The sequence below is a fragment of the Oncorhynchus clarkii genome, chromosome 17, assembly GCF_045791955.1.
Source record: "Oncorhynchus clarkii lewisi isolate Uvic-CL-2024 chromosome 17, UVic_Ocla_1.0, whole genome shotgun sequence".
Lineage (NCBI taxonomy): Eukaryota > Metazoa > Chordata > Actinopteri > Salmoniformes > Salmonidae > Oncorhynchus > Oncorhynchus clarkii.
Window position 1 is genome coordinate 38,336,234 of NC_092163.1, and position 27,003 is coordinate 38,363,236.

A 27,003-nucleotide genomic window follows, 5' to 3' on the forward strand; every position below is an offset into this window, starting at 1 on the left:
ACAGTGGGATTTGAACAGTTTTTCTTTGACTGTTTATTGAAACATGCATTAAGTTTTGTATTTATTTTAATTTCTAACATTGTTAAACATGATCTAGTCCAAATATGGAATTGTTCCAATATATGTATCCGTTTTGATCAGTTTCAACAGTTTCACTTTTATTTTGAAGGCAAACCGAATATTCCCCAATTGTGGCTATCTTCACACATGTCCTAACGATTTATTAACACGCCTCCTCTGACACAATACGGAAGTAGACTGCTCATCAAAACATTAATCGCGCCGAGCTGTTCATATCAAATTTGCAAGCCAATATTTTTGTCTTTCAACTACCGCTAGAATGGCACAGGAATTTGTCGAAACTAAACTTAGAGGAGACAAAGTTACAATATTTCTCAAACCATCGTGCCCGTATTGCGTTACGGCCAAAGAGGTATTGACAAAGTACAAATTCAAAGCTGGGCATTTAGAATTTATTGACATCACTGGACGGAGCGATATGAGTAGTTTACAGGACTACTTTTTGGAGATAACTGGAGCTCGGACGGTGAGTGTCTTCATTCGAGTATTGCCAGTATTTCAATTCGTTATTCCTTTGTTGTTGTGATGAGTACAACGCTGCATGTAACTTTGTATCCAGACAATTGGGCGCGATCTCAAAGATGGCTGTCGTTCAATTGGATTTTTGAGAACAAAGAGTGCTTTTCGGTGAAAGAGTTCATAACGAGCGTAATATCTCGACGTCTCATTTTTTTTGTATAGCAAAATACATACCGGAGTTAAAAAAAATATGCGGACTATTGTAACGTTACATGATAATTTTTTTTGTTTGTGTTATTTCCCGTTCAAAAAAACTGGAAACTAATGACGTCAATGATTTTCAGGTAGGAAAGTTGGAGCTCTCGAAAGAGGCCCGAGTTCACGAGTTGGAATTCCGAGTTGGATGACCGTTCAAATTGATTTTTCCCAGTCTGAGCTCGTTTTTTTCCGAGTTCCCAGTTGTTCTGAACGCGGCATAACAGTTCGATCGTCCATCGCAATGACTCAGCAATCTATGAACGCTGATTGGCTTGAAGCTCATCACATGTGAATGTATTCAGCTATTCATTTACTGTCCTTATTAATGGATTTAAGTAAAAGTGAGTCACCCAGTAAAATCCTACTAGAGTAAAAGTCCAAAAGTATTTGGTTTTAAATGTACTTACAAAGTGTGGTGCCTGGAAAACAACCACTCACTAGCCTAGTGGTTAGTGTTGGACTAGTAACCGAAAGGTTGCAAGTTCAAATCCCCGAGCTGACAAGGTACAAATCTGTCGTTCTGCCCCTGAACAGGCAGTTAACCCACTGTTCCTAGGCCGTCATTGAAAATAAGAATTTGTTCTTAACTGACTTGCCTAGTTAAATAAAGGTAAAATAAAATTGTCAACAAAACAAAGGAGGTGATTGTGGACTTCTACATAAAAGGGACCGCAGTGGAGAAAGTTCCTTGCCGTACACATCACTGGGACCGAGAAGCTGTTTTTCAGTCTCTATCTCAAGGCCATCAGACTGTTAAAGCCATCACTAGCACATTAGAGGCTGCTGCCTATAGACATAGCCTAGAAATCACTGGCCACTTTAAGGAATGGAATGCTAGTCACTTTAATAATGTTCACATATCTGGCATTACTCATCTCATATCTATATATACTGTATTCTATACTATTCTACGGTATCTTAGTCCGTTCCGCTCTGACATTGCTCATACATGTATATCGTCTTAATTCATTCCTACTTAGATGTGTGTGTATTGGGTATATGTTGTGTAATTTGTTAGATATTGCACTGTTGGAGCTAGAAGCACACGCATTTCACTACACCTGCAATACCATCTGCTAATCACGTGTATGTGACCAATAAGATTTGATTTGAAAGTAAAAATAATTTCAAATTCCTTATATTAAGCAAACCAGACGGCACCATTTTCTTGTTTTTTAAAATGTACGGATTTACAAACAAAAATGTGTTTAGTGCGTCTGCCAGATCAGAGGCAGTAGGGATGACTAGGGATGTTCTCTTGATAAGTGTGTGAATTAGACCATTTTCCTGACCTGCTAAGCATTCAAAATGTAATGAGTACTTTTGGGTGTCAGGGAATGTATGGAGTAAAAAGTACATCATTTTCTTTAAGAATGTAGAGAAGTATAAAGTTGTCAAATATAAATAGTACAGTGTGGTGTGTGTGTAGGTCCCGCGGGTGTTCATCGGTGAGGAGTGTGTGGGAGGGGGCAGTGACGTGGCAGATCTGGACGAAAGTGGGAAACTGGAGGGGATGCTGCAGTCCATTGGTGCGCTGCAGTGACACACACTGCCCCAGGTATGTACACGCATGAAAGGGAGTGAGGGAGAGGGAGGCGCAAGGCAGGGGATTAGAGTTTGTAATGTAGAGAGGGAAGTTGTCGAGAGTGAGGGGTGGGGGAGTAATGTGGTGCTTCAGCAAGCCTCCAGACTGGGAGAAGCTGAGGTGGTGTTTCAGGAGGCTAGAGAACAGATAGCTCAGGGGCCAGAGAACCACGCCACCTGCTGGCCAAACGGATCCTCCACAGCCACCTTGGGACACATGTAACTAAGTATTTGTTCTTAACTGACTTGACTAGTTAAATAAAAACAACACATAGCCTAAGGACCTAGATTTAAATAATATTTCTGTCCATTTAGGGGACCCGTTTTGACTTATGAATGACCCCAGAGGCAAAGGTCATAAGTCATAAGCTTCCACCAAGGTACAGCGAGTGGGAGCTATTCTCCTCCAGAAACAGACTAAAGAGTGTATGGATTAGATTGTTGTTAGCCTCAATTCAGCCTTCCCTTTCAGAGCAAATGTGAGATTACGGAATCTGGCAACACAAGATTAAATTGACGTTTGCGGTGCATGCAGCATTTTAGCTTGTTAACAAGGCAGAAGGGAGCGAACTGTGAAACGGAAGCATTTTTACCCACAGCAAGGTATCCCTCAACCTCTCTGCTAGAGATCCCAACATACAGTATGTCTCAATACACCAGTTGGCCTGTTAGTCACAACTTGTGTTGTTGGCAACATTGATACAACCCGGGGGGGGGGGGGAGAGCATAAATGCACGTTACTCACACCAACATGTGACTTACTCTCCGTCACACGCACGTGGATGAGGTGAAATTGAAAATGTTAATATTGCGCAAGGTTGATTAATTTAGAGCTTATGCAGAGCCGTTAACTACACTAACATTTTCAACATAAGGGGTCATGAGTAATAAAGAGCCATACACCCACAAAAAGCTTAGGAATGCAAGTAATTTGCTTATGTGGTTTGAGGTTGAAATTGCTTCAAATCATATTGTGTGTGTATAAATGTATGTAGTTTAAATTCAAGCCAAAAGCAACCAAGCTTCAGACTAACCTTCAACACATGACATGCTGTATGTGAATATGTATGTGCATTATTAATGCACACTAAGCACTAACACACACACACACACACGTGACAGACCTCTCGTACCGAGCAGATGCATGTCAACGATTCAGTAGGCGATGTGCCAACGTGTTCTTCTAAAACATGTCTTTATTCCCAGTGACTCAGAGGTCACAACTATTACTGTACACGGCCATCCCCCGTGGCTAGAGGGCCACGAAACTAAACACCCCGCACCCTCTAGTCTCCACATGCTGGGTGCATTACGCAGTTAGCTCTACTCCAGATGTTTAAAAAAAACACATAGAACACCCCCTGGTACAGACAGTACACATTACAAAAATAGTCGCAGCACTGTCAAATTATAATCTCGTGGCAAAAATGAGGTCAAACCAGAGGCGTTGTTGGTTATGGTTTCAATGAACAGATCAAATCATTTGTTCACCACAGAAGGTGTGTGTGGTAATTTAAGTCTCCAGGTGCCCCAATGCTGTTAACACTCTTAAGAGGATTTAGCATTGCAGAATAACCCAATAAGACAGCCATGTAGGACCACTATGTACTCACAGTTATGTTGGCCTAGTCCCAGATCAACTCCTATAGCCCTAGGCACTTCTTGATGACCCATTACAGACATAAAAGAAGGGGACATTAAGTTGTATGTAGGGTGTAGCCAATAACTGTATATATTGAATGGACAAAAACATAGATCCCGTGACACCATTCATTCCTATGTGAATACTCAATAGCGCATTGAATCCAAATTAAGTCGGTTAAGATGGTGTCTCATGGAGACATATGCGCTGTTTCAGCTACTCCAGGAAGTGATGTTGCAGGCTAGCTAAGTGCTGCCCCCTCTCATTGAGTACCTCAAGTTGAAGGCTGACCAGGGTACCGCAGTCTGCCAATATTAGCAACTCAATTGTCCTTAACTTCTGTGTGCGATTTTGAAAATAATCAGTTCAAGGGCATCTGGTATATTAGAAGCTTTTTTTTTTATTAACACGAGGATTGCCATTTTTCCATTTACTCTAATGGGGGATCCTGTTTCCTGCTACCAATGCCTGCAGTACCATGGTCGACCTTGAACTTTTGTGGCTTCAATGAGAAGGGTGTATGTAGCGCCTTGGGTTGATTTGGGACTGTAGGATTCTGTGTCAAGCATAGATTAGATACAGACATCCTCTATAGACGCACAATCCCGGGTCACGTTCATTAGACAGACTCCCAAACGTTTTGGATACATTTCAGCATGTTCCTTTGACTGTTTTCCTGTGTTTCCGCACATTTATAAATTTGAGCACCTTCTCTGCTAAAAACCAAAATGTTCTCTCTCCTGTGTGGAGATGGCAAAGAGAATCACTGTCCATTCTCCATGGCTAGTTATTTGCCATGGAAAGGGCCATTTTTATACCATTATTCATTGGGCTACAGATACAGTGCTCCATGAACAGATAATGGTGGCTTTCCAGGTCATCTTTTTTGCATGTGCACAATGCCTGGAGAAGGATTTACATATCAGAAACCACATAAGTATGATATAGAAAACATATGAGCTATGCAGCCAGCGCGACTTAAAAAAGGACAAACATGGCCATTATTAAATTTTTTACGCCCTGGTTTCCAGTGGAATTCAGCTGTCATTTGAAATTCTCCCTGGTTAAGTAAATCAGTCATTTTGTCCCGGGGACACAGTCACGTGTTGTTCTTCGGGAACCGGAGTGCGTCAGTCTTTTGTCACCTCCCGTAGACATCGCCTTTCGACCAGGCCTCTTCGACCTTTCAGCTCTGCGCTTAACCCTCTGGGTTTCCTCCCGAGCTGGTTAGCTTTCTGTCCCTCTTTTTCACTGTCCATTTGAGGCAGATGACTCAATTATGTTCTGTTTTTAATGCCTTCTCCCAATTCCTCTCCCCCTCCTTTCTCTCGCCCCACACCTTCCTCTTCTCCTCTCTGCCTCTCACTACTTCTCCAGGGTGTGGCGGCGGGTGGGTGTCACATGACGAGGCAGCGGGACTTCTTGAGTTTGCGTCGGCGCTGCTGGTACTCGCTCAGTTCTTGAAGGTAACCTCGGGAAGGCCAGCGCAGTCTCTCCACCTGTTCCCGCTCCTCCTCTGTCAACCAAGACAACAAAAAAACAAGGTTGCCATGACGATGTCACCCCGCTCTCTCACACACATGGATGCGCGCGTACACACACAGTGCCAGTATTTATTTTTATCCGTCATTGCCTAAACCAACATTTCTATGAAGCCATCATCAAGCCACATGCATGCTCTGCCTGAAACACTTGTGTTTACACCCAAGAGCTGGACCAATGTGAATAATATTGTGTAGTACTATTTAGTCTTTGTATCGTGTATCACTTCACTTGTGCCCTTAAAGATCCGTCCATTTGACCTTAAATATGCACTGGTGTACGATGACCTTGTTAATGGAAATAAACCTGTTGTAGATGCAACTAAACCTTCCCTGTGTGCTTATTAACCAGTGTGGGCTTTATAAAATGTGTCATAATCTGGGATGAAGTGGCTTGACGAGCGTCAAGAACGGTAAACGCTAACAATGCTAATTTAGCGTCATAGGTGTGCAAGCTCTATTTAGAAAATGTAAAGGTGTGTAAATGTTTTTTACATGCTATGACAATCCACTACATCCTCAATCAGAACTGCTTATTTGACCAGTAGTATGTTCCCTTTCAGAATTCATATGTCCCCTACTTAATATGTGCTATCAAAACTAACATTATGCCTATATGGATTACACTTCACTACTTCCCTTTAACATACGGTCTACACAAAGCTGTCAGTAAAATGTCAATCGCTTTCACAACAGCTGGGATCGGTTTTAGCTCATGGTGACTCGTATGTGTCCATTTCCTTAGTTGGACAGCATGGATTTTGCAACACCAGTCACACTTAGTGAGTTTGAGTTATCAATATGTCTTGTGTCTGATCTCTCACCTGAGAGCTCCAGGAAGTCGGGCTTGTGACTGAAGATTAGGTAGTTATTGGCTATGAAGTGGAGAAGCCATACGTACAGCTGCTCTGCGTTGTGGCACTGTGAGCGAGAGAGAGAAAGAGGTAGAAGGAGAGAGGGGAGGAGTCAGCTATTTGAGCAAAGATGTATTGTGTAACTGTTGAAGATTTAGAATATATGGGGCGGAATAAATTAACACCAGCAATGACTTCCACACGGAAAATGACATTTTCCAACCCTGTGCATGTGCAATGTGCATGCATGCATATTCTCTGCTTTCCCTGCCTCCAGTGTTTTTAAACCAATGACCAGAAAGAACTGGATAGGTGACAGCACATTGGTGGGTTAATCCTTCACAGCGTTCGGTACAAGTTATTTCCTTAACCAAATCCTCTCAGGTTTGTGGTAAGGATCATTAATAAAACTACAATTATTTAATCATACATTATTTTTTTGGGGCACTGAATATTAGAAACATTGAAACATCAAGGGGTGCATCATCTGAATAGTCTGAAGTGACTTCCTTGTCTTCTCTCACTCTATACCTCCACTGAGTGGAACGCAATGTGGTGGATGCTACTGAAGATAAGCTATTGTGTCAGAACACACACTCTTGCTGAATCCAAAATCCTTCCCCTAGGCTTCTTACTTCTGTAAATTCACCCTGACCATATTAAACAGATGTAGGGTATGTTACTTACATTTGTACCTCTATTTGCTATGACGTGTTACATTACCAATAAAATAATGCTTACAATTACTTAACAAAAAGTAGGGCAGTTGGACGGGTTGGCATATAACATGACCGTCTAGCAACCCAGAGGTTGCATGGTCGTGTCGAGGACGACTGTAGCATTTTAGCTAACCCTTCCACTTAACCTTATTCTACTAACCTGCAATGTAAATTCTCCTAACCTGCTGGGTGCTAACGGCATCCAATTTGTGTGATATTGTATAACGTCTGATACTATACGTCCTCCAATTCGTATGATATTGTACGACCGGGTATGGCGTATCAAATTATATTAGTCACATGCGACGAATACAACAGCTGTAGTAGACCTTTCAGTGAAATGCTTACTTGCGAGCCGCCACCCAACAATGCAGTTTTAAAAAATATGGATAAGAATAAGAAATAAAAGTAACAAGTAATTAAAGAGCAGCAGTAAAATAACAATAGCGAGACTATATACAGGGGGGTACCGGTACGGAGTCCATGTGTGGGGGCACCGGTTAGTTGAGGTAATATGTACATGTAGGTAGTGTTATTAATGTGACTATGCATAGATGATAACAGAGAGTAGCAGCGGTGTAAAAGAGAGAAGGGGGGGGGGGCAATGCAAATAGTCTGGGTAGCCATTTGATTAGATGTTCAGGAGTCTTATGGCTTGGGGGTAGAAGCTGTTTAGAAGCCTCTTGGACCTAGACTTGGCACTCCGGTCCAGCTTGCCGTGCGGTAGCCGAGAGAACGGTCTATGACAAGGGTGGCTAGAGTCTGACAATTGTTAGGGCCTTCGTCTGACACCGCCTGGTATTGAGTTCCTGGATGGCAGGAAGCTTGGCCCCAGTGATGGCTGAGCAGTTGCCATACCAGGCAGTGATGCAACTGGTCAGGATGCTCTCGATGGTGCAGCTGTAGAACCTTTTGAGGATCTGAGGATCCATGGCAAATCTTTTCAGTCTCCTGAGAGGGAATAGGTTTTGTCGTGCCCTCTTCACAATGGTCTTGTCGTTGATCAGGCCTAGCCATGACCAGCCTTTCAAAGCACTTCATTGCTACAGATGTAAGTGCTACAGGTCGGTAGTCATTTAGGCAGGTTACCTTAGTGTTCTTGGGCACAGGCACTATGGTGGTCTGCTTAAAACATGTTGGTATTACAGACTCGGACAGGGAGAGGTTGAAAATGTCAGTGAAGACACTTGCCAGATGGGCAGCGCATGCTCGCAGTACATGTCCTGGTAATCCATCTGACCCTGCAGCCTTGTGAATGTTGACCTGTTTAAAGGTCTTACTCACATCGGCTGCGGAGAACGTGATCACAGTCTTCCGGAACAGCTGATGCTCTCATGCACGTTTCAGTGTTATTTGCCTCGAAGCGAGCATAGAAGTAGTTTAGCTCGTCTTGTAGGCTTGTGTCACTGGGCAGCTCTCGGCTGTGCTTCCCTTTGTAGTCTGTAATGGTTTGCAAGCCCTGCCATATCCGACGAGCATCAGAGCCGGTGTAGTACAATTCGATCTTAGTCCTGTATTAATGCTTTGCCTGTTTGAAGGTTCGCCAGAGGGCATAGCGGGATTTCTTATAAGCTTCTGGGTTAAGAGTCCCGCTCCTTTGAAAGTTTCAGCTCTAGCCTTTAGCTCAGTTTGGATGTTGCCTGTAATCCATGGCTTATGGTATGTACTTACGGTCACTGTGGGGACGATGTCATTGATGCACTTGTTGATGAAGCCAATGACAGATGTGGTGTACTCCTCAATGCCATTGGAGGAATCCCGAAACATATTCCAGTCTGCTAGCAAATCAGTCCTGTAGCTTAGTGTCTGCTTCATCTGACCACTTTTTTATTGATCTAGTCACTGGTGCTTCCTGCTTTAATGTTTACTTGTAAGCACGAATCAGGAGGATAGAATTATGGTCAGATTTGCAAAATGGAGGGCGAGAGAGTGCTTTGTATTTGGAGTAAAGGTGGTGCAGAATTATTTTCCCTCCATTTGCATATTTAACATGCTGATAGAAATTTGGTAAAACTGAGATAAGTTTCCCTACAATAAAGTCCCAGGCTACTAGGAGCGCCGCCTCTGGGTGGGCATTTTCTTGTTTGCTTATGGCGGAATACAGCTTATTCAATGCTGTCTTAGTGCCAGCCTCCGTCTGTGGTGGTATGTAAACAGCTATGAAAAATACAGAAACTCTCTAGGTAGATAGTGTGGTCTACAGCTTATCATGAGATACTCTACCTCAGGCGAGCAATAGCTTGAGACCTCCTTAGATATTGTGCACCAGCTGTTATTTACAAAAATACATAGTCCGTCGCCCCTTGTCTTACCAGATGCCGCCACATTACCAGCCAGCTGTATGTTGATAGTGTTATCGTTCAGCCATGACTCCGTGAAGCATAAGATATTACCGTTGGTAGATTCATCTTCCCGCTTAGGTCATCTGTTTTATTCTCCAAAGATTGCACATTTGCTATCAGAATGGAAGGAAGTGGAGGTTTATTCGATCGCCTATGAATTCTCAGAAGGCAGCCCGCCTTCTGGACCCTTTTTCTCCACCTCCTCGACACCCAAATCACGGGGATCTGGGCCTGTTCCCGAGAAAGCAGTATATCATTTGCGTCAGACTCGTTAAAAGGAAAAAAAGGATTCTGCCAGTCCGTGGTGAGTAAACCCAGTCCTGAAGTCCAGAAGTTATTTTCGATCATTAGAGACATAAGCGGAACACTATGTACAAAATAAGTTAAAATAATAAGTTGCAAACAAACGAACAAAAAAAACACCATCAGTTGGGGACACGTAAATAGTCAGCCTTCTTCTACGGCGCCATTGTTACAGTAGTATGATACTGTAATGACCCTGGGTTTATAAGCGCGGATATTGACTGCCGCTAGCGCATGCTTTTGGGGCACAGTCGATAGCGCGCTGGACTTCGGGCTAGAAGGTCGAGGGTTTGAGACCTGCCCCCTGCCTGTTTCATTACATTGGTGTCAGAAGTGATCGGACCTTGCATCCACGACAGTGCGTGTGCTTGGCCAATGGAGTGCGTTCATATAAGACAGAGTCGTAAGCTAGCATGAGGACGCGCTCTTTGAAAGGAGGGAGTAGTGTAACAACCCTGGGTTTATAAGCGCGGATATCGACTCTGCCGTTTGAGCATGTTTTTTTGGGGCACAGTCGATAGCGCGCTGGACTTCGGGCTAGAAGGTTGAGGGTTCAAGACCTGCTCCCTGAATGTTTCATTACAATACTATATTTCCTCCAATTCAAATGATGATGTATGACAACTATTCCATTTGTAACATATCATACTAATAGGAGGGGTACAAATAAACTTCCCAAATCCTATTGATTTCCCTGAGGCCATGTTGGTAGATTTGAAAGAATCAAACACGTATGAGAATCTTCAATATATTGCTCACACCTATCAAACGTTTCAGATCTACAGGAGTGCCAAGATGAAATGGAGAATATCTTTCACACACCTACCTTAGCCCTACGGAGAAGCCGGATCACACTGATGCCGGTTGATGCCAGCTCTCGGCTAGGCATGCTCTGGAGGTAGGCACACACACACACCTCACACAGGTGCTGCAGGCGCTTCACCTGGTACATCTCTGCACAGACCAGCACGGCCATGGCCTGCAACACACTGGCTGGACACACATACATAGACACTGTCAAACATACTGGAGCCTCATTTAGAAAATCATGCACGGATTTGATTGTAAATTGTGGTTGAAATCCATGCCATTGTTGGGATTTATAAACCGCACACAGACCGCAGCAAATGTCTCCATTTGCTGTACTGTCAATCATATCACATTACACACAGCTGTGAAAAATAAACCAACGACCAGATAACAACTCACACTCACTCGCTCACCCTCCAAACAAATCGGGCATTACAGTACTATTTATCATATCGTACTAGGGTCAGTGTCAACTCCAATTTCTTTTGATGTCCCCCCAGCCTGTCAATTCTTTGGGGAGCTGACAGTCAAATCCCTTTAGGCCATAAGAGATACTATTTATACCATCTGAGCATGTAAATCCACCGTAAATCATGTCACAGCCTCTACTGACCAGCACCGAGGACCCGGACAGTGGCGTACCGCAGTTTTGCAGGGCCCCTTCAAGGTCTGAGCTAGGGGTGTAATGGTACACGTATTCGTACCGAACTGTTTGGTATGGAGACCTCTGTTCGGTCTGCACTGTGAACCTGACTGAATACATAAAAATATATATTTAAAATATAAAATCGCTAGGCCTATAGGCTTGAGTAAATCTGAAATAAGAAAACATCAATGTTATCAAAATTCTCATCTTAATTGGAGCATTTCAATCTATCCTTTTGTCGCAGCTGGGAGCTAGTTCTGTACAATGGCGAGTGGTGGGGTCGGAGGAGAATTCTCCATAATTTAAATCTCTAGTTTGGGAACATTTGCACTTCCCAGTAGATTACAACGGTGATGGACAGAGCGAGTATGTCGACAATGCTCAATGAGTATAGCCTATGCAGCTGCCATCACCTCAAACATGTTGACACATTTATGCCTACTTCAGCCCATGTTTCTTATTAACAGAGCAAGACAGAAACACACAAAAACAACACAACTTTGTCTCCCCTCTGCATTTAAGCAGCCCTTTGCAGCGGATTCTGACCGGGCCAAAGAAATTACTAGAGCGATAGGTATGTTTATAGCTGCGGACAGAGGCGCCACTTTGGCTTTAGAAGTGTGTGTGTGGGGGGGGGGGGGGGATTTTATATATATATAATTTTTTTTATCCAGTCGGATAAACACTCCAAACAGCCTACCCGACCTCTTGGAGGCGTCCGCATGGTCCTAAAGCACACCGTTGTCACGTTTTGTATCACATTCCAATGACAAAACTGGGAGGACAAAAATGCAATTTCAGAATGTGGGGGGGATATGCCCGTCCCCAGTGAAAGTTGCCCCCCTGGCCGTGAATATGCACCCATTCTCGGTGGTTGAGAAAAATAAGGGGTTTCAGCACCTCGTGAAAGTGCTCGAGCCACATTATGAACGTGGCTCTCTCGCACCCATTTCAGCAAACTGGGAGTACCCGCTCTATATAAGCAAACTAAAGCAAAATGTTGTCAATGAATTGGCCAATGCACCCCGTGTTTTGCGTAATACAGATGGATGGACCTCCAGGGCTACAGAGAGCTACTTAATAGTGATAGCCCATCACATTACCCAGGAGTAGGACATGTGAAGTACCATGCCTCAGACACACCCTCTTTGTGAGAGTCACATATTTTTCTCTTTGTAAGATATTATACAATATCTTAGCCATGGTTACACATTGATTTCACAAGCATATTTCACTTTACTTTAGTGTTGTTCATGAGTAATCGTGTTTTCATTTAAGAAAATACAATGTGTTGGTATTCCTGATTGTGCCCTCATCATTATGACTCATGATCATACAGTATATGGAAACATGAATACCAACACTTAATATATTCTTAAATTAACAAATATTTACTGCAGTAACTGTTGGCATTTCATTTTCCCACTGTACCGAAACCAACCCAAACTGGGTTTGGTGAGCTGTTACATCCCTAGTCTGAGCTAAAGCTAATTTCCTGCAATTCTACACATATTGCCATGGGACTTAAAGAAAAATTTGCAGTTTTATAGCTAATCTCATGCTATTCTACACAATGAGGCTCAGAGAATATAGCATTTTTACAGCTAATTTCCTGTTATTCTAGGGAATCAGCTGCTCATAATAAGGACCTTAATTGGCTGAATACTGAGTGTTATGCTGCGTTTAGATGAGGGACACAAAAAAAACGGCATACCAGACGGTATAGCGGAACAAGAAAGCAAGAAAGAGGGTGAATGCAAAAGCAAGCCAGCACGATGGTTTGCGTTGCTATGGTGATTTCAGTAACAAACAGAGCAAATCAACATTGAAATATCTGAACTCTGGCGACAAGTCCCGTCTACCATTGTGCTTTTATTGAAAACTATGACATCTGGGTTTGCCGTCTACCTCGTACCATCTAAACGCAGCATAAGTTAGAACAAGGTTGGAACAATAGTTCTCCAGAATGATGGTTTGGCCACCCCTGGTCTCAAGGCCATGTCTAGCCCTAACCCATGTTTACCCGGAGTGGGACCTTTACAAAGTGCCTGTTTTTGCTCCTGCCCTGCAGCAGTGGACCCACCAGGACAGCAGGTGTCAGTGTAGAGGTACTCCAGGAAGGAGAGGAAGGTGTCAGAGGAGACTCCGTGGATGGGCACCACCCGACTCCGTGCCTCTGCGTACTTCCCGCTGAACATGGCCGCCATGACATCGCAGCGAGCCACCAGGACCGCCCGGTGAGCTGGTAACACACTCCCTGAAACACAGTCTATTTTTAAATATAATCTGGGTGGTTCGAGCCCTGAATGCTGATTGGCTGACAGCAGGGTATATCAGACCATATACCAAAGGTATGACCAATTTATTTTGAATTACATTGGTAACCCGTTTATAATAGTAATAAGGCACCTTGGGGGTTTGTGGTATATGGCCAATATACCACAGCTAAGGGCTGTGTCCAGGCACTCTGCGATGTGTTGTGCTAAGAACAGCCCTTAGCCGTGGTATATTGGCCATACACCACACCCCCCCGGACCTTATTGCTTGAATGTAGTCCTTATTTTACCAGGTTACTTTGCTGAGAACACATTCTCCATGCCAGCAAGGCCTTGGGGAAGAGTTGAGGAGGAGAGGGGTTGAATGATGGTTCAGGTGAAGAGAGAGAGCTTTCGGTAACGTGTTGCTAATCACACTCTTGACATACCTCTATTGTAAGGGGAAGGTTTTTAGCCTCTTCACGATACAGTGGAGGATAATAGCGAAAGCTATTCACTGTATTTTTTTATTTTCTTGAAAGAAACAGACAAGCCTCTACAGCTTCACATCTACCGAATGATCTGCTCATGTACTGTCTCCCAACGGGTCGTTTAAATTAACCCAGAGCTTATGACAGCTATAAAGCATGACATAATGGTTGTCTTGAAGTCTTGACAGACATTGTGTCACTTATGACAGCCCTCTATAGTTGGGTGCAGCGCAGGTGAAGAACATGCTGCAAAGTGGATACATTTTGAAGTGTCGGGCATATTTAAAAAATATATATATATTTCATTACATGGGTTATTGTAGATGATTGCTTATGAACTTGGAGCTTGGCATCACCCTGCGAGAGAGTTTGTCATAAAAACTATGTACTGTTTCTGCAGCAAAGTCATTTATAAAATTGTATACATAATATAACATCTGTAAACATAATATTAGGGTGTCTGTAGTATTACTAAGCTCTTATAAACAAAACAGAAGAATTGTACAAAATCTGCCATGAATGTCTAAAGCACTGCGACTATTGTATATCAAGTGTACGTCATACAAGGCACCCTAAATATGTTGATGCCATTTTTTCTCTGGTGCAATAATGAAATGGACTGACTACCTGAGGGCCCTCAGTGAAGAAATCAGTTAATCATGTGTAATAGAAAAAAGTTTACTGTGTGTGTGTGTGTGTACTTGCCTTGCACCATGAAGATGACATCAGAGTAGAGAGGAGAGTTGAAGAGGTTGACCAGAGACTGAGGACCAAGCTGGGCGGGCCGAGCGTTAGGCGTATCCCTGGAGCCCTACAGACACACACACACACACACACACAGCGTGGGTTATGTCTGAGGATTCCACCACTGTTGGTATTTACTACCATGAGTGCCATTCATTCTGAGCTTCCATCTCCACCACCCACCCGTGGCATAGAAATAGCCTGTCTACACGCCTGCCTCAGCAGTGGCCAACTCCACTGTCCCTGCCCTCCCTGCCAAGACCGCCTCAATGGAGCTGGCTAATGCTGAAACAGACTGGCAGGCAGGCTCGCTTCCAGAGCAGTCTGCATATCAAACCCATTGGCTTCATTATGCTGCAGTGATATAACATCGCTCGCATTGTGCCAGAGCCTGCTGGTTTAGAGTACACAAATCATTGACTTTCAACTGCTTAGTCAATCCTGTAGATGGATTGGAACCAAGCGTATGACTTGTATTGAGAAATGATAAATGTAAATGATGAGTGCAAAAGTTGCACTTCACTTCTGATGGAATTGAAATAGAAGGAACTCAAGCCTGGTCACCAGATCGAATTATGAACCTGCATGTCACATGTCTCCTGATGTTAAGGCGGCCCACATCCCATTCCCTTTGCTCAATCTGAGAGTAAACATTATCCCAATTCAATCAATTAGTGCACTGCTAGTACACTGCTTTTGATCAGAACCACATGTATTGTGTTATATGGGGGAATAGGGTATCACATGGTGTATTTTTTTGTGTGTGCGAGTCCATGTTAACCATGGGTCACCTTGTCTCTGCCCATGAAGGAGCGGACGCGGTCCATGAGTTGAGCCACGGCCAGAGAGTTCTTCAGCTTCTCCCCCACGGCCTCCTGGAGGTGCTCCCACTCCCACGCCCCTGGGTCACACCAGAACCATAGGCACACAAATAACATACAGTGCCTTGCGAAAGTATTCGGCCCCCTTGAACTTTGCGACCTTTTGCCACATTTCAGGCTTCAAACATAAAGATATAAAACTGTATTTTTTTGTGAAGAATCAACAACAAGTGGGACACAATCATGAAGTGGAACGACATTTATTGGATATTTCAAACTTTTTTAACAAATCAAAAACTGAAAAATTGGGCGTGCAAAATTATTCAGCCACTTTACTTTCAGTGCAGCAAACTCTCTCCAGAAGTTCAGTGAGGATCTCTGAATGATCCAATGTTGACCTAAATGACTAATGATGATAAATACAATCCACCTGTGTGTAATCAAGTCTCCGTATAAATGCACCTGCACTGTGATAGTCTCAGAGGTCCGTTAAAAGCGCAGAGAGCATCATGAAGAACAAGGAACACACCAGGCAGGTCCGAGATACTGTTGTGAAGAAGTTTAAAGCCGGATTTGGATACAAAAAGATTTCCCAAGCTTTAAACATCCCAAGGAGCACTGTGCAAGCGATAATATTGAAATGGAAGGAGTATCAGACCACTGCAAATCTACCAAGACCTGGCCGTCCCTCTAAACTTTCAGCTCATACAAGGAGAAGACTGATCAGAGATGCAGCCAAGAGGCCCATGATCACTGGATGAACTGCAGAGATCTACAGCTGAGGTGGGAGACTCTGTCCATAGGACAACAATCAGTCGTATATTGCACAAATCTGGCCTTTATGGAAGTGGCAAGAAGAAAGCCATTTCTTAAAGATATCCATAAAAAGTGTTGTTTAAAGTTTGCCACAAGCCACCTGGGAGACACACCAAACATGTGGAAGAAGGTTCTCTGGTCAGATGAAACCAAAATTGAACTTTTTGGCAACAATGCAAAACGTTATGTTTGGCGTAAAAGCAACACAGCTCATCACCCTGAACACACCATACCCACTGTCAAACATGGTGGTGGCAGCATCATGGTTTGGGCCTGCTTTTCTTCAGCAGGGACAGGGAAGATGGTTAAAATGGATGGGAAGATGGATGGAGCCAAATACAGGACCATTCTGGAAGAAAACCTGATGGAGTCTGCAAAAGACCTGAGACTGGGACGGAGATTTGTCTTCCAACAAGACAATGATCCAAAACATAAAGCAACATCTCCAATGGAATGGTTCAAAAATAAACATATCCAGGTGTTAGAATGGCCAAGTCAAAGTCCAGACCTGAATCCAATCGAGAATCTGTGGAAAGAACTGAAAACTGCTGTTCACAAATGCTCTCCATCCAACCTCACTGAGCTCGAGCTGTTTTGCAAGGAGGAATGGGAAAACATTTCAGTCTCTCGATGTGCAAAACTGATAGAGACATACCCCAAGCGACTTACAGCTGTAATCGCAGCAAAAGGTGGCGCTACAAAGTATTAACTTAAGAGGGCTGAATAATTTTGCACGCCCAATTTTTCAGTTTTTGTTTGTTAAAAAAGTTTGAAATATCCAATAAATGTCGTTCCACTTCATGATTGTGTCCCACTTGTTGTTGATTCTTCACAAAAAAATACAGTTTTATATCTTTATGTTTGAAGCTTGAAATGTGGCAAAAGGTCGCAAAGTTCAAGGGGGCCGAATACTTTCGCAAGGCGCTGTATATACCACAGCAACAGACAGACTCATATAAAATATATAAACACTCATACCGTATAGAGTGCCTTCGGAAAGTATTCAGACCCCTTTTTTCCACATTCTGTTACGTTACAGACTTACTCTAAAATGGAATAAATACATTTCTCACACCAATCTACTCACAATACTCCATATTGACAAAGCAAAAAAACTGCATTTTAGACATTTTTGCATTTATTACATTTTTTTTTAAAACATACTTTATTTACATAGGTATTCAGACCATTTGCTATGAGACTCAAAAGTGAGCACATGTGCATCCTGTTTCCATTGATCATCCTTGAGACTTTTCTACAACTTGATTGGAGTAGACCTATGGTAAATTCAATTGATTGGACATGATTTGGAAAAGCACACCCCTGTCTAAATAAGGTCCCACAGTTGACGGTACATGTCAGAGCAAAAACCAAGCCATGAGGTCAGGAATTGTCCGTAGAGCTCCGAGACAGGATTGTGTCGAGGCACAGATCTGGGGGAGGGTACCAAAAAACGTCTGCAGCATTCAAGGTCCCCAAGAACACAGTAGCCTCCATCATTCTTAAATTCAAGAAGTTTGGTACCACCAAGACTCTTCCTAGAGCTGGGTGCCTGGCCAAACTGAGCAATCGGGAGAGAAGGGCCTTGGTCAAGGTGGTGACCAAGTACCTGATGGTCACTGACAGAGCTCCAGAGTTCCTCTGTGTATATGGGAGAACCTTCCAGAAGGACATTAATCTCTGCAGCACCCCACTAATCATGCCTTTATGGTAGAGTGGCCAGGCGGAAGCCACTCCTCAGTAAAAGGCACATGACAGCCCGCTTGGAGTTTGCCAAAAGGCACCTAAAGGACTCTCAAGTCTGATGAAACCAAGATTGAATTATTTGGCCTGAATGCCAAGTGTCACGTCTGGAGGAAACTGATCCATATGGTGAAGCATGGTGGTGGCAGCATCATGCTGTGGGGATATTTTTCAGCGGCAGGGACTGGGAGACTAGTTAGGATCGAGGGAAAGATAAACGGAACAAAGTACAGAGATCCTTGATGAAACCTGATCCAAAGTGCTCAGGACCTCAAACTGGGGCGAATATTCACCTTCCATCAAGACAATGATCCTAAACACACAGCCAAGACAACACAGGAGTGGCTTCGGGACAAGTCTCTGAATGTCCTTGAACGGCCCAGCCAGAGCCCCGACATGAACCCGATCGAACATCTCTGGACAGACCTGAAAATAGCTGTGCAACGATGCTCCCCATCCAACCTGACAGAGCTTGAGAGGATTTGCAGAGAAGAATGGGAGAAACTCCCCAAATACTGGTGTGCCAAGGTCGTAGCATCATACCCAAGAAGCCTCGAGGCTGTAATCGCTGCCAAAGGTGCTTCAACAAAGTACTGAGTAATGGGTCTGAATACTTATGTAAATGTGATATTTAAGTTTTTTTTTTTTATGCAAAAATGTCTAAAAAACTGTTTTTGCTGTCTCATTATGGGGTATTGTGTGTATATTGATGAGGACAACAAAACGATTTAAATGTCGAAAAAGTCAAGGGGTCTGAATACTTTCCAAATGCACTGTATATCATAGAACACTATAATACTCATATATACAGTGGCGCAAAAAAGTATTTAGTCAGCCACCAATTGTGCAAGTTCTCCCACTTAAAAAGATGAGAGGCCTGTAATTTTCATCATAGGTACACTTCAACTATGACAGACAAAATGAGACAAAAATTCAGAAAATCACATTGTAGGATTTTTTATGAATTTATTTGCAAATTATGGTGGAAAATAAGTATTTGGTCAATAACAAAAGTTTCTCAATACTTTGTTATATACCCTTTGTTGGCAATGACAGAGGTCAAACGTTTTCTGTAAGTCTTCACAAGGTTTTCACACACTGTTGCTGGTATGTTGGCCCATTCCTCCATGCAGATCTCCTCTAGAGCAGTGATGTTTTGGGGCTGCTGCTGGGCAACACAGAAAATCTTTGGAGGAAGTTGAAAGTCCATGGGGTTGAGATCTGGAGACTGGCTAGGCCCCTCCAGGACCTTGAAATGCTTCTTACGAAGCCACTCCTTCGTTGCCCCGGTGGTGTGTTTGGGATCATTGTCATGCTGAAAGACCCAGCCATGTTTCATCTTCAATGCCCTTGCTGATGGAAGGAGGTTTTCATTCAAAATCTCATGATACATGGCCCCATTCATTCTTTCCTTTACACGGATCAGTCGTCCTGGTCCCTTTGCAGAAAAACAGCCCCAAAGCATGATGTTTCCACCCCCATGCTTCACAGTAGGTTGAGTTGAGTTTTTACCAAAAAGTTATATTTTGGTTTCATCTGACCATATGATATTCTCTCAATCTTCTTCTGGATCATCCAAATGCTCTCTAGCAAACTTCAGACGGGCCTGGACATGTACTGGCTTAAGCAGGGGGACACGTCTGGCACTGCAGGATTTCAAGGTCCTGGAGTGGCCTAGCCAGTCTCCAGATCTCAACCCCATAGAAAATCTTCTGAGGAGTTGAAAGTCTGTGTTGCCCAGCAACAACCCCAAAACATCACTGCTCTAGAGGAGATCTGCATGTAGGAATGGGCCAAAATACCAGCAACAGTGTGTGAAAACCTTGTGAAGACTTACAGAAAACGTTTGACCTCTGTCATTGCCAACAAAGGGTATATAACAAATAATTGAGAGAAACTTTTGTTATTGACCAAATACTTATTTTCCACCATAATTTGCAAATACATTCATTAAAAATCCTACAATGTGATTTTCTGGATTTTTTTCCTCATTTTGTCTGTCATAGTTGAAGTGTACCTATGATGAAAATTACAGGCCTCTCATCTTTTTAAGTGGGAGAACTTGCACAATTGGTGGCTGACTAAATACTTTTTTGCCCCACCACACGGCAGGGTAGCCTAGTGGTTAGAGTGTTGGACTAGTAACCGGAAGGTTGCAAGTTCAAACCCCCGAGCTGACAAGGTACAAATCTGTCGTTCTGCCCCTGAACAAGGCAGTTAACCCACTGTTCCTAGGCCGTCATTGAAAATAAGAATTTGGTCTTAACTGACTTGCCTAGTTAAATAAAGGTAAAATAAAATAAATAAAAGATTAATGAGCCAAATCTCTTTTTCGTCCACTTTCATATTAAAAAAGATCCACCTAAAATTGCGAATAATTCCCAACTATTTGCACATTCAGATCAACATTTTTGTTAATTAATATCATCATACTTTTTGAGTTCCTTTGTCCATGACAGAAAATATTTCACCACCCCATTCCTTTTTCCACACAACTTCATCTAAGGATGTAGAGTGTGTTTCCTGTAAACAGTATGTTATATTCCTTTTCTTTTAGCCACGTAAAGACTGATATTTTTTTAATATCTGCTAAACCATTAAAATTATAACTGGCTATACTTATTTCACCCCTTACCATAACTAGATACTATTCTCAGTCTAAATTGACCATAATTAGTGCTCATAAAGTTACTGCCGTCAGAGGTATTATGACGGTCAAAACTAGATCTTTCAAATGTCTGATATTTAAAATTTTAAAAATAGGTTCTAGCAATATATGTAGCGGTTTTGTTTTAATCAAAAATAACAAACCGGGTGTTTTCCAGCATATAGTGTTCAGCTGCGCACTCCGATGACGTGTGACGACAATGAGGGAGTTAATTTGTGGAATTTAGTTCCTTCTTAATGCGTTTGAGAAAGAACAGCTCAAATAAGCAAAGAGAAACGACAGTTCATCAGTACTTTAAGACATGAAGGTCAGTCAATACGGAACATTTCAAGAACTTTTAAAGTATCTTCACGTGCAGTCGCAAACACCAAGCGCTATGATGAAACTGGCTCTCATGAGGACCGCCACAGGAATGGAAGACCCAGAGTTACCTCTGCTGCAGAGGAGTTACCAGCCTCATAAATTGCAGCCCAAATAAATGCTTCACAGACTTCAAGTAACAGACACATCTCAACATCAACTGTTCAGAGGAGACTGTGTGAATCAGGCCTTAATGGTCGAATTGCTGCAAAAAACACTACTAAAGGACACCAATAAGAAGAAGAGACTTGATTGGGCCAAGAAACACGAGCAATTGACATTAGACCGGTGGAAATTTGTATTTTGGTCTGGAGTCCAAATTGGAGATTTGTGTGGGTGAACGGATGATCTCCGCATGTGTTTTTCCCACTGTAAAGCATGGAGGAGGAGGTGTTATGGATGGTGTGTAGGTGCCTTGCTGGTCTGTGATTTATTTAAACTTCAAGGCACACTTAACCAGCATAGCTACCACAGCATTCCGCAGCGATACGCCATCCAATTTGGTTTGGGCTTAGTGGGACTATAATTTATTTTTCAACAGATCAATGACCCAACACACCTCCAGGCTGTGTAAGAGCTATTTTACCAAGAATGAGAGTGATGGAGTGCTGCATCAGATGACCTGGTCTCCACAATCCCCCGACCTCAACCAAATTGAGATCGTTTGGGATGAGTCGGACCGCAGAGTGAAGGAAAAGCAGCCAACAAGTGCAAGGCATATGTGGGAACTCCTTCAAGACTGTTGGAAAATCATTCCAGGTGAAGCTGGTTGAGAGAATGCCAATAGTGTGCAAAGCTGTCAACAAGGCAAAGGGTGGCTATTTGAAGAATCTCAAATATAAAATATACACTGCTCAAAAAAATAAAGGGAACACTAAATAACACATCCTAGATCAGAATGAATGAAATATTCTTAAATACTTTTTTCTTTACATGGTTGAATGTGCTGACAACAAAATCACACAAAAATTATCAATGGAAATCAAATTTATCAACCCATGGAGGTCTGGATTTGGAGTCACACTCAAAATTAAAGTGGAAAACCACACTACAGGCTGATCCAACTTTGATGTAATGTCCTTAAAACAAGTCTAAATGAGGCTCAGTAATGTGTGTGGCCTCCACGTGCCTGTATGACCTCCCTACAATGCCTGGGCATGCTCCTGATGAGGTGGCGGATGGTCTCCTGAGGGATCTCCTCCCAGACCTGGACTAAAGCATCCGAGCGAGACATGATGTCCCAGATGTGCTCAATTGGATTCAGGTCTGGGGAACTGGCGGGCCAGTCCATAGCATCAATGCCTTCCTCTTGCAGGAACTGCTGACACACTCCAGCCACATGAGGTCTAGCATTGTCTTGCATTAGGAGGAACCCAGGGCCAACCGCCCCAGCATATGGTCTCACAAGGGGTCTGATGATCTCATCTCGGTACCTAATGGCAGTCAGGCTACCTCTGGTGAGCACATGGAGGGCTGTGCGGCCCCCCAAAGAAATGCCACCCCACACCATGACTGACCCACTGCCAAACCGGTCATGCTGGAGGATGTTGCAGGCAGCAGAACGTTCTCCACGGCGTCTCCAGACTCTGTCACGTCTGTCACATGCTCAGTGTGAACCTGCTTTCATCTGTGAAGAGCACAGGGCACCAGTGGCAAATTTGCCAATCTTAGTGTTATCTGGCAAATGCCAAACGTCCTGCACGGTGTTGGGCTGTAAGCACAACTCCCACCTGTGGACGTCGGGCCCTCATACCACCCTCATGGAGTCTGTTTCTAACCGTTTGAGCAGACACATGCACATTTGTGGCCTGCTGGAGGTCCTTTTGCAGGGCTCTGGCAGTGCTCCCCCTGCTCCTCCTTGCACAAAGGCGGAGGTAGCGGTCCTGCTGCTGGGTTGTTGCCTTCCTACGGCCTCCTCCACGTCTCCTGTCTCCTGGTAGCGCTTCCATGCTCTGGACACTACACTGACAGACACAGCAAACATTCTTGCCACAGCTCGCATTGATGTCCCATCCTGGATGAGCTGCACTACCTGAGCCACTTGTGTGGGTTGTGGACTCCGTCTCATGCTACCACTAGAGTGAAAGCACCGCCAGCATTCAAAGGTGACCAAAACATCAGCCAGGAAGCATAGGAACTGAGAAGTGGTCTGTGGTCACCACCTGCAGAACCACTCCTTTATTGGGGGTGTCTTGCTAATTGCCTCTAATTTCCACCTGTTGTCTATTCCATTTGCACAACAGCATGTGAAATGTATTGTCAATCAGTGTTGCTTCCTAAGTGGACAGTTTGATTTCACAGAAGTGTGATTGACTTGGAATTACATTGTGTTGTTTAAGTGTTCCCTTTATTTTTTTGAGCAGTGTATTTTGATTTGTTTAACACTTGTTTTGGTTACTACAGGATTCCATATGTGTTATTTCATAGTTTTGATGTCTTCACTATTATTCTACAATGTAGAAAATAGTACAAATAAAGAAAAACCCTTGAATGAGTAGGTGTTCTAAAACTTTTGACCAGTAGTGTATATATAGATGCGGCAAAGAGATCAATGGAACACAGACCATTTGGGAAATAAATTGGTGCCCATTCAAAAAATCTGATCTAACAAAGTGGATATTCCTCAAATCCGTCATGATGTCAGTGTTCTAACAAGCCCACAATGTGGTTACTAAAATCTGATTTGGAAATATTTGTCCTTTTACTAAATGCTAACTCCAGTTCATGTAAGCTGGTAGCATGGCTAGCCATATAGAAATGGGAAGTGGTAGTTGGAGTCTTTTGTAAGTGTAATGCAGTTGACTGGTAACAATGACGTGGACATGTACTGGTGTTGACATCCATATCTGCATTATACTCTGCTCTTTACCCCAAAATAGTGTGAATACACATAAGCATTAGCCTTAATGCTAATTTTGCTGGGAGACAATAAGGAGATTCAGAATCTTTCCCACACGGCGGGACCCGATAGGGGTGTTTCCATTGATTTGTCAGAGTTCGATTGATCTTTTTAACGCATGTACAGTGGCAAGACAAAGTATGTGAACCCTTTGGAATTACCTGGATTTCTGAATGAATTGGTCATAAACTTTGATCTTCATCTAAGTCACAACAATAGACAAACACAATCTGCTTAAACTTATAACACAAACAATTATATGTTTTCTTGTCTTTATTGTACACACCGTGTAAACATTCACAGTGCAGGGTGGGCAAAGTATGTGAACCCTTGGATTTAATATCTGGTTGACTCTCCTTTGGCAGCAATAACCTCAACTAAACATTTTCTGCAGTTGCGGATCAGGCGGAATTTTGGACTGTTCCTCTTTACAAAACTGTTTTAGTTCAGAAATATTCTTGGGATGTCTGGTGTGAACCACTCTCGAGGTCATGCCACAGCATCTCAATCATGTTGAGGTCCAAAAGGCGTATTTTCTTCTGTTGAAGACATTCTGTTGTTGATTTGCTTCTCTGTTTCGGGTCGTTGTCCTGTTGCATCACCCAACGTCTGTTGAGCTTCAATTGGCGGACAGATAGCCTTACATTCTCCTGCAAAATGTCTTGATAAACTCGGGAATTAATTTTTCTGTAGATGATAGCAAGCTGTCCAGGCCCTGAGGCAGCAAAGCAGCCCCAAATCATGATGCTCCCTCCCCCATACTTTTGAGTTGGGATGAGGTTTTGATGTTGATGTGCTGGGCCTTTTTATCTCCACACATAGTGTTGTGTGTTCCTTTTAAACAACTCAACTTTAGCTTAATCTGGCCACAGAATATTTTGCCAGTAGCGCTGTGGAACATCCTGGTTCTCATTTGCTAACTTCAGATGTGCAGCAATGTTTTTTTGGGACCACAGTGGCTTCTTCCATGGTGTCCTCCAATGAACACTATTCTTGTTTAGTGTTTTACGTGTCGTAGACTCGTCAAGAGATGTTAGCATGTTCCAGAGATTTCTACAAGTCTTTAGCTGACACTAGGATTCTTCTAAACTTCATTGAGCATTCTGTGCTCTTGCAGTCATCTTTGCAGGACGGCCACTCCTAGGGAGAGTAGCAACAGTGCTGAATTTTCTCCATTTATAGACAATTTGTCTTACCGTGGACTGATGAACATTAAGGCTTTTAGAGATACTTTTGTAACCATTTCCAGCTTTATGCAAGTCAATAATTATTAATCGTAGGTCTTCTGAGATCTCTTTTGTTCAAGGCATGGTTTACATCAGGCAATGCTTCTTGTGAATAGCAAACTCAAATTTTGTGAGTATTTTTATAGGGCAGCTCTAACCAACCATCTCCAAACTCGTCTCATTGATTGGACTCCTGGGTAGCTGACTCCTGACTCCAATTAGCTTTTGGAGAAGTCATTAGCCTCGGGGTTCACATACTTTTTCTAACCTACACTGTGAATGTTTAAATTATATATTCAATATAGACAAGAAAAATAATTTGTGTGTTATTTAAGCACACTGTGTTTGTCTATTGTGACTTAGATGAAGACCAGATCAAATTTGATGACCAATTTATGCAGAAATTCAGGTAATTGCAAAGGGTTCACATACTTTTTCCTGCCACTGTATACCACAGAAACAGACACTCATATACAGTATTGAGTGTGTATACAAAACATTCCATGACAGACTGACCAGGTGAAAGCCATGATCCCTTATTGATGTCACTTGTTAAATCCACTTCAATCAGTGTAAATGAAGGGGAGGAGACAGGTTAAAGAAGATTTTTAAGGCTTGAGACATGGATTGTGCATGTGTGCCATTCAGAGGGTGAATGGGCAAGACAAAAGATTTAAGTGCATTCAAACGGGGTACAGTGCCAGGCGCACCGGTTTGTGTCAAGAACTGCAATGCTGCTGGATTTTTCACACTCAACAGTTTTCCGTGTGTCTCATGAATGGTCCACTACCCAAAGAACATCCAGTCAACTTGACACAAGTGTGAGAAGCATTGGAGTCAACATGGGCCAGCATCCCTGTAGAACGCTTGACACCTTGTAGAGTATATGGCCCGACAAATTGAGGGGAAGGGTGTAACTCAATATTAGGAAGGTATTCCTAATGTTTGGTATACTCAGTGTATAAACACTCATGCATACCATAGAAACACTATAATACTCATACCACGGAAACAGATATACTCATATATACCCCGGACACAGACTCACATAAACCCTAATACTAATATATAGGCTACCACAGAAAAACGAATACATATGCTACCACATAAATCTGCATAAAGAAAATATGCTAATTTCCCCACCAGTGGAATGTTTTCACCAACTGACTTGTTTACGGATAAAAATCAGTGTGCGATCACGCAGTGCAGACAAAATGTACTTTTTCGCTTACATTTTCCTCTACCGAATACAAATCTAAATTGCAATATGTTTCAATTGCATTTTCAACTCTACCGATGGTTTTGTCACAAAAACTGTTGCGTTAAATAACATATGGGCCTATTCTAGTCTTGACATATGCATTCTAGACAACAGCTCGCAGATACAGTGCGGGTAGGCTGTGCGGGTAGTCTAAATGATGAGATTATTATGGATAAGAGCGAGAATATTTATTTGTCAAATGGCAGTCAAGCTTCGATCATCATGTCACCAGAATGAAATTGTACCGAAACTTCCATCACTCGCATAAAAACTGTGGTTGGAAACATGGTTATTGACTCAAATATAAACAACTTTGTGTACTCTCTCTCATATAACATAATATTGTAGGAACACCAATGCAAATACGAAAAGATCCACCGAGTAGCATAGGAGTCACACTCATAACTACATCACAGTGGCCTACTTTTCAGAAAGTACCTGCGAGAAAGAAAAACCATTGACCGTGAGTTAGTATCCCAA

General features: G+C 42.8%; 2 protein-coding genes and 1 long non-coding RNA gene across 3 annotated transcripts in view; 2 read left to right on the forward strand and 1 right to left on the reverse strand.

Annotated features, from left to right (window-relative positions):
• The first annotated feature begins 244 nt into the window (after positions 1 to 244).
• LOC139370773 (glutaredoxin (thioltransferase)) lies at positions 245 to 5,892 on the forward strand. The gene is made up of 3 exons (XM_071110528.1): positions 245 to 547; positions 2,228 to 2,356; positions 5,402 to 5,892. The coding sequence occupies exons 1-2, from the start codon at positions 341 to 343 to the stop codon at positions 2,339 to 2,341; spliced, it is 321 nt and encodes a 106-aa protein (XP_070966629.1). The 5' UTR covers positions 245 to 340; the 3' UTR covers positions 2,342 to 2,356; positions 5,402 to 5,892.
• The window catches only part of LOC139370774 (rho-related BTB domain-containing protein 3-like), a 28,736-nt gene continuing 7,154 nt past the window's right edge, over positions 5,422 to 27,003 (reverse strand). Inside the window, exons 7-12 of the mRNA XM_071110529.1 lie at positions 15,521 to 15,630; positions 14,687 to 14,796; positions 13,323 to 13,492; positions 10,610 to 10,776; positions 6,390 to 6,486; positions 5,422 to 5,540 (exon numbers count right to left, since the gene is read on the reverse strand). Coding sequence (XP_070966630.1) covers positions 5,422 to 5,540; positions 6,390 to 6,486; positions 10,610 to 10,776; positions 13,323 to 13,492; positions 14,687 to 14,796; positions 15,521 to 15,630 — 773 coding nt within the window. The remainder of the gene's footprint in view (positions 5,541 to 6,389; positions 6,487 to 10,609; positions 10,777 to 13,322; positions 13,493 to 14,686; positions 14,797 to 15,520; positions 15,631 to 27,003) is intronic.
• LOC139370775 (uncharacterized) lies at positions 10,365 to 14,618 on the forward strand. The gene is made up of 2 exons (XR_011627179.1): positions 10,365 to 10,681; positions 13,311 to 14,618. It is a non-coding gene; the product is annotated as an uncharacterized lncRNA (long non-coding RNA).

What these genes read in the sequence shown, in the direction of transcription:
- LOC139370773 (XM_071110528.1), top strand. Translation starts at nt 341, where the DNA reads ATGGCACAGGAATTTGTCGAAACTAAACTTAGAGGAGACAAAGTTACA. An exon ending in AGATAACTGGAGCTCGGACG is followed by an intron (nt 548 to 2,227) that starts GTGAGTGTCTTC and finishes GTGTGTGTGTAG; the next exon opens with GTCCCGCGGGTGTTCATCGG.